This window comes from Phocoena phocoena, chromosome 3 (assembly GCF_963924675.1).
Source record: "Phocoena phocoena chromosome 3, mPhoPho1.1, whole genome shotgun sequence".
Taxonomy (NCBI): domain Eukaryota; kingdom Metazoa; phylum Chordata; class Mammalia; order Artiodactyla; family Phocoenidae; genus Phocoena; species Phocoena phocoena.
The window spans coordinates 167,282,861-167,290,479 of NC_089221.1; the positions used below are offsets into that span (position 1 = coordinate 167,282,861).

The window sequence follows — 7,619 nt, forward strand, 5'->3', positions numbered from 1 at the left end:
TGCCTGTACCCCTCTCTCCCCCGGCCGCAGCTCTGTCCATTTGCCTGAGGGAAGGAGGGAGGGTGGGCAGAAGGAAGGGGCTGGAGACAGATCATCAGCCCCTGGGGTGGGGCCCTCCCTGTCTCCACAGAATCGGCCCAAGGGTCCCCAGTCCAGCCGCCCCACGAATCCGAGCTGCCGGGTGCTGGGGCAGCCCCTTGTGGTCAGTCCTCGGCCGGCTACGTGGCTGGTGTGTGCCCGTTGGCCATCCGCCTGGCTGCCCGGCTCCGAGGGCCATCGGTGGGGGCTGCTCCGGGCCGGTGAGCCGCCCTGTTCTTCAGCTGCGGGTACTCCTGGGCTGCCTCCCCATCGCTGGAGTCTGACTCTTCCACGTCGCTGCGAACATCCTTCTCCATCTGGGGAACAGGGAGAAGGGAGGAGGCGCGGGGCGGGGCTGGGCTGGGGGCTCCAGGGAGGCACAAGCTAGCCAACCCTTGCCCGGCCCTACCTGGTCTTTCTTTTTTTAAAATTATTTTATATGTATTTACTTATTTAATATTTATTTATAAAAAGTTTTGGGCTACGTGCATGGCATGTGGGATCTTAGTTCCCCGACCAGGGATCGAACCCACACCCCCTGCATTGACAAGGCGGGGAGGCTTAACCACTGGACCACCTACCTGGCCTTTCTTTATGAAGCTGTAGATCATGCGGAGGATGAGGCAAGACCAGAACACGTGCAGCAGCTGTAGTGTCATGAGAAGCGCGTTGAAGAAGTAGTAGCCGAAGAAGGGGCCCGAGTTGGCAATGGACTCGTAGTATGTGGTATAGAGGATCCTACGGTGGGTGGGCAGGAGGGAGAGAGGCAGGGGTTATAGGCTGCTGTTGCCCCCGGTCCTAGGAATCTCTAACTTGCGTGACCTTCCCTGCTCCAGGACCTTCTATAGCTCCCCATTACCCACCTCCAAAGAATGATACCTGTGCCCTTCAGCTGGGCATTTAAGTACCCCCCCACACACACCTGGTTATGTTAAATTCAAAGAATGAACAAGCTGGACAACTGGCCGGTCGTGACTGTAAACCCCAAGGGGGTGCTTAGTGTCCCAGCAGCTCTCCTGGGTGGTCCTTTCACACCTTCTCAGGTCCCTCCCCATTCCCTCCCACTACCACCTTCACCCAGATCAGCTGTAGGGTCATCAGTGACCCGCCTTGATCAGACAGCAGGCACCCAGCTGGCCTCCCTCCTCCTCATGTTCTTTCCTCACGTGCCTGCAGGGACCCACACTCCCATGCCCCCACTTCATGGCTTCTCCCTCTCCATCTCCTCTGCAGGCTCCCCCGACCTGCAAACATCAGGGGGCCCCAGGACTGGGCCTCTCTGTCCACACCTGGTCTTCGGTGACTCTGTCCAGTCTTGCGACTGCAAGCACTGGACATGGACGTCTCTCCCAGAACCCCAGGCTGGTATCCACTGCTTCCTCCACTTTTCGGTGGTGGTGCCTGAGGGGCGTGTTGCAGACCCCTCAAACCCGGCGCAGCCAGAGCTAAGCTCCTGATCCTCAAGCAGTAACTCTGAGCCCGTTCTCATCTCGTGACCCTTGAGTCATCCCCCTGAGTCCACCCACTTCTCTCGACTGCATTGGTCGAGCCCCAACATTGCCCACCCGGACCAGTGCTGTCGCCTACGCCCTGGTCCCCCAGCTCCTGCTCCAACCTCTTACCAGCTATTCCCCCTGGAGCCACCAGAGGGAGCCCGTGAGTACTCGATTTAGGTCCCACCCATCCTCTGCTCAGAACCCTCCAGGGCTCCCACCTGGCTTGGGATAAAAGCCCAACTTCTCCCCAAGGCCTGTAAGACCTTGCATACTCTCTCCCGTCAGCTCTGTGCGCTCCCCTCCTGCCTCTCTCCCTCCTGCTCACTCTGGTCCTGCCACACGGGCCTCCTCTCTGTTCCTCCGACATGCTGGGCACGGTCCTGCCTCAGGGCCTTTGCACGTGCTCTTCCCTCTGTGATCAGTATCAGTAGTTTTCTCCCTCACCTCCCTGCAGTCTATATATGAACGCCGTCAGTGAGGCCTTCTCCGACCACCCTATTTCCAGCTATCCACACAGTTCCTGTGACCTTCCCAACTTTTTTTCTCTTTAGCACGATCACTGCCTCACATATTCTATAGTCTACTTGTTTGCCTTATTATATTTCCCCACCTGCCAGTGTCAGCTCCAGGTGAGCAGGGACCTTCACGTTGTTCCCTCTGCTTGTTGCAACAAGCTCATCAAATTGCCGGGCAAAGACTTTAGCGCGTGGGGCCCGACGCTGTCTCCCAACCCATGTTCCAGGCACGCGGCAGGGGATGACGACTAAGCCCAGTTTTCTGTTTCTCCTACCTCTGGGCCTTTGCATATGCTGCGCCCTGTGCCGGGAACACCCTTCCTTGCCTCCTCCTGGAAACCTCCCAGCCCACACCCCAGCTATCTGGAGGGTGAGGCGGGCTTGGATCTCCGCCTTACCGCCGCCCCCCACCTCCCCAACCCCCGGCGGGAGGGCTGACTCACTGGGTGGGGAAGAGCACGAGGCGAGTGTAGAAGAAGACCAACGAGAAGATGATGAAGAGAGCGTCGCACACGCGCCGCCAGTGCGTGTAGTTGAACAACTTACAGGCCTGGAGGGGACAGCAGAGAGAAATAGACCTGGGGGTGGGGCTGCGGCGGAAGCACGCGGGAAGGGCGGGGCGGGGCCGAGAAAGGGCGGGGCCTCTTCCCAGGGAAAAGGTGCCTCTGCCTGGGCCAGGTGAGTTGGGGCGGGTCTTATCTCTAGGAACTGCCTAGAAAGGTAGAAAGTGCGTGGTCTGCGGATGACGGGGGTGGGGCCTCATCTCCCAGGAAGGCTGACAGGGGGTGGGCCTCAACACCAGGGGCACCTGGGAGGGCGGGGGGCGGGGGGGGAGGGGTCGGGCTGCGCCAGGCGCACCTCCAGCAGGTAGTCGGAGGAGTCATGCAATAGCAGCACCAGAGAGCCGACGCGCAGCAGATTCGTGCTGTAGGAGAAGACGATCAGGGTGATGGTCACAAAGTGATGTGCCACCTGCTCCTTGAAATCCTGCGGGAAACGGAGGGTCACAGCCGGAATGAGGCTGGGGGGCCGGAGCGGCCCCACCCCGCGGGGCTGGGAGCAGGCCCTCCCAGGGGGTTGCTTGGCATGTGGACCCTACGCCTCCTGCCTGAGACACCAAGGGTCTCTGGGAGTGGGGTGAGGCCACCCCTCTCCTCCTGGAACTGGGTCACGACCGCCCCAGGCCAGACTCTTGGCCTGGCCTCACCTTGCGCTTGGTGTCGAAGGGCAGCGTGATCAGCAGAGAGATGTAGAAGCTCAGCTCCAGGAGATACCAGTGGTACAGGGCCGGCTTCAGGGGCTGTGGCAGGGAGTGCAGGGTTAGCTGCGGGGAGTGGAGGTTCCCACGGGACATGGGGCGTGGGGTAGGGCCCTCCCCATTTGCTCAAACCCATGACACATGAATCCCAATGAGTGAGGAAGGCATGAGCCTCCCCATCCTTAGAGGTAATCAAGGGCAGTGGTTTTTGTGGCAGCTCCTGCTTCCAGTGTGTCCTGACTCCTGGCCCCTCTCCATTCCACACGGGAGCCAAAGAATAGAGTGGGATTCAGGGGGGAGAATGATGGTGTGATGTCCAGCTTTGGCGCTCTTGCCTGTGGCCACAGGAACTCTGCCCTGATCCTCCCACTAGCCTCCAAACACCACCCCTCCCACTCACCTGCTGTGGGTAACTGTCCCAGCACATTACCGGCGTCCACAGCCACGATTCCTGCAGGGACGCGGGAGTCTGAAGTTGTCCAGAGGTTAGAACCCAGCTCCCCCAACCCCCCAACCCCAGGCCTGGGGTCTCCTCAGGCCTCCCTGGCCCTTGACATGCTGCTGTCACTCAGGCCGGCTGTTTCCTGCCTGGTTGCAACTCTGCTCTCACTGTAGACCAGGGGCTGATTCAGAATCCCCAGCCCAGACACACAGTAGGTCCTCTCAATAGGCACCCCTGGAGTGAACATTCACCACGACCTGGCCTCATTCCCTCCACCCTCCCTCTCTGCGCCTTGGCACGTTTCCCCCTCTGCCCGGACCCCACACACCCCTTCCCAATCCAATCCAGGCCCAGCGCATACTAGGTGCTCGAGGGATAGGGCAGGTGAGCTGCCAGGTACACTCACGTGGTAAAGAACCGAGATTCCACCGATGAAGGAGCACAGATAGAAGGCGAACCTCCAGCTGCAGGCGGGGAGGGAGCCCCTGAGGCAGCTGCCAAAGGACCAGACCCCCCGCCGCACCCCCAGACTCCCCGTTCCCGGCCCCACCCTGGGCTTACCTGGCCTCACAGAACTTCTTGGTCAGGCAGGGCCGGTCCTGGTTCCGGCGTCTCCGGAACCAGTGTTGGGTCTGTCGCAGGGTGAGCCCACACTGGGTCGCCAGGAGGCTCATCTGGGGCTGGGGAGGGAGTGATGGGGGCCAGGGTCACAGAGGTGGCCTCCTGCCCCTGTCTCAGGACAGGCAGGACCCAGCCCTGCTCCCCCCCTCCCCTATAGCCCCAGACCTCGCCTGTGGGGTGCTCTACCTTTGGAGATGGGGGAGTAGGGGGTTTCACAGGGTGGGGGTCTCCCCAAAAAGAGGCCTTATAAAAACCCAGCTCTGCTCACAAACGCCCCCTCTAGAACCTCCCCCAGGGGACCCAAGCAGGCCAACGGGGAGGGAGGAGGGGGTCGGGGATCTCACCTCTGTGGGTCTCTGCCCTTCCATAAGGAAGTGTTTCTCCAGCGTGGCATTGGGCTTCACCGGCCTCCTGGTCTGTTTCCGCACACCCAGCCACCGGCTCAGGGGCAGGCCTATGAATCTGGGTGTAGGGGAGACACAGCTGGTCAGTCCAGGTGGGGAAACGGGGGCTCACTGGGCCGCATTTTAGGACCCTGGAGGCGGTAGCCTGGCTGTTGCATTGCAACCAACCTAAGAGAGGAAGCTGGATTGGTCTTCAAGGTGGGGGATGAACAACTTTGGTGGTACCCAGGCACCTCCACTCCATCCCAAACCAGGGATGAGAGTCCCCTCGATGCCTGTCTTATGATGGCCTGGGTCCTGATCTGCCCCTCTACCAGGCTGGGGGCCCCCCGCATGGGCAGAAGCAGGTCTGCTTCTTCTCAGGCCTCCCTCCACCCAGCATCCCCCCCTCCCTTGTGCACACTTGGAGGAGCTGGGACCCTGGTGAGTCAATTACCACACTGCCCACAGGGGGGCCCTCAAGACCAGGGGTCAGGACCAAACTGCACGTCCACCATCCTAATATCACCTCTCATCGGGGGAAACTGAGGCTCAGAGCAGCCCAGCAAGGAAATTACTCCAGACTCAATTGTGGTGGGGGGCAGGCGGGGGCGGGGCTGGGACATGACTGCCATTTACTGAACACTTAGGATCTGCCAAGCATGTGTCCGAGTCCACCTAGTGTGCTGGCTCACGTAACACTATTATTGTCCCCATTGTCCTGATGGGCAAACTGAGGCTCAGAGAGGCCAGAAACACGCTCACGGTGACACAGCAAGTGAATGGCAAACCCAGGATTCATTTTCCCTTAACAGGGAAAACCTCTGCCTTTGTTCGACCCCAGAAAAGCTACTTCCAACCCCACTGCCCTTTAGAAAGGCAAGGGATGCCTTTGGGAGGAGTTAACACTGCCACCTCAGCTGGAGCCACTGGCTAAATAGGTGGGAAAATAGACCAGCCTTCAAGGCCTGGCTGAATTGGGCCTCCCAGAATCCCTCAGGCAAAGCCTCGATCCTCGCTGAACTACCTGCTGTGTGACCTCAGGCAGGTCATTTGACCTCTCTGTGCCTCCATTTCCTCTTCTGTAAAATGGGGATAATAACAGTACCACCTCACTGGGTGAGGGCTGAGTTAAGACAAACAAACTGCTTAGAGCAATGGGTGGCACAGAGGAAGAACCCAAAGAGTGTCTGGTAAATACAGTGTCAGTGGACATGCCCTGGGTTCCCCATGTCCAGCCTGTGTCCTGGGAGCCCAGACCCTAGGAAGCTCCTCGTGAGTGGGAGAGTCAAAGCAAAGTGTAGAACGCTCGCACGTCCCTCTGGTCAAAGAGTGGGACAGAGGGAAGGACCCGAAGTGAGGGCCAGAGGGGGTTAAGGGCTTTGTGGGGAGAGGGTCAGGGCAGGCTTCCCTGGAACCCAGCCTTGAAGGAACTGCAGGGGAGTGAATGCAAAGGCCAGGGGGTCGCAAAGAAGGTGGGGGACCTGGAGGAAGTGGGGGGAGGGGCCCTCAGGCATGGAGGGGGAAGCCGGGGGAAGCGGGGGCAGGCCCGGTGGGGGTAGGCCATGGGGGCAAGGCAGGTCTGGGAGCTGTGGCCGCAGCATTAGTCAGGTAGAAAAGGGTGGGACCACCTAGGTCAGAGGGAAGGGACCCAAGAGTTGGACAGCCAGAGGAGGAGGAGGAACTCCAGTTTGGGGCAGCGTTTGGGTCACATGAGAAATGACTAAAAATCCACAGGGTCTGGCAACCAGGAGGGCGCTGGGAACCTGGGCAGGCGGCCTATACTCGGGGGCCGGGTGCCAGGCTGCAGGAGGCTGGGGGTGAGTGGAGGGGGGCCCCAAAGCGGGGTGGGGGGTGGGGCTGGAGTGTCTATGCCCCTTCCTTTGGCTAGAAAGGGGAGCAGGAGAAAAAGGTGGTAAGGGAGAGGACAGGAGGTGGGGATGGGGGAGAGGTGCCCATACAGGGCAGAGGGAGGAGGGAGTGGGCAGGAGTTCCTTCGCTGACTCACTGGCCTCTGCAGACCCATCCTAGGTCAGCAAAGCAGGCACATCCCCTCCAGGGCCCCCACTTGTTTTCTGAAGATGCTGGCACACCCAGACCTGAGCTGCCGCCAGCATTCCAGGCATCAGAGACCATCGGAGTGGGGGTGGCGGCAGCTGGGGGCAGGATGAAGCCCAGAAAAGCACTCTGACTCAAAGCCAGGCTCCGTCCAGGGACACATGAGGATGAAATCACACAGATGGGAGAGCACAGGGCGGGTGCTGCGCACACACGAGCGATGACGGGGTCAACCTGCCAGGGCACAGTGGACACTCACCTCTCGAAGGTGAAGCGCACGGCCACCAGGGCCAGAGCCAGGGGCAGGGCCATCAGCATGTCCTGGGGGTGGGCGTAGACCAGGCCATCGCGGTCCTCCAGTACAGCCCATGAGTTGTTGGGTGGTAGCCAGAACCTCTCCTGCCATAGCCACTCATTCAGGCTGGACCACATACTGTGGACACAGGGTCCAGTTAATGGAGAACTCTGCACACAGGACGGGTAGAGTGGGAGGGCCCAGCACCTCGCCCTCACACCCCCCAGCGCCTAGCAACCTGAGGTTTATTAGAGCCAGTGTTAAGGACAGACTTGGGCTGGGTGTCCTCAGGCAAATGACTTGACCTCTCTGAATCTCAAGTTCATCTGTAAAATAGGGACAGTAATACCCACCTCTCAGCGCAGGCTGATACGGCACACGAAGTGCTTAGTGCAGTGTTCACTGACCCTTAAATATAGCTCATGACAGTAGTTATTATCCTGTACTCTACAGACAAGAGAACAGCGGCCAGA

The 7,619-nt window shown here is 59.9% G+C and overlaps 1 protein-coding gene across 1 annotated transcript; it reads right to left on the reverse strand.

The window, feature by feature from the left end:
- Window positions 1-218: 218 nt before the first annotated feature.
- On the reverse strand, window positions 219-7,283 carry CERS4 (ceramide synthase 4). Its single transcript, XM_065875416.1, has 10 exons — window positions 7,111-7,283; window positions 4,755-4,872; window positions 4,351-4,469; window positions 4,196-4,253; window positions 3,748-3,798; window positions 3,297-3,389; window positions 2,948-3,076; window positions 2,533-2,639; window positions 660-816; window positions 219-395 (listed from the first exon to the last, which is right to left on the reverse strand). Exons 1-10 carry the CDS (start codon window positions 7,281-7,283, stop codon window positions 219-221), a joined length of 1,182 nt encoding a protein of 393 aa, XP_065731488.1.
- Between the last annotated feature and the right edge of the window lie 336 nt (window positions 7,284-7,619).

What these genes read in the sequence shown, in the direction of transcription:
- CERS4 (XM_065875416.1), bottom strand. Translation starts at nt 7,283, where the DNA reads ATGTGGTCCAGCCTGAATGAGTGGCTATGGCAGGAGAGGTTCTGGCTA. An exon ending in AAGGGCAGAGACCCACAGAG is followed by an intron (nt 4,470 to 4,754) that starts GTGAGATCCCCG and finishes CTCCCTCCCCAG; the next exon opens with CCCCAGATGAGCCTCCTGGC. An exon ending in CCTCCGACTACCTGCTGGAG is followed by an intron (nt 2,640 to 2,947) that starts GTGCGCCTGGCG and finishes TGTCCCCTCCAG; the next exon opens with GCCTGTAAGTTGTTCAACTA.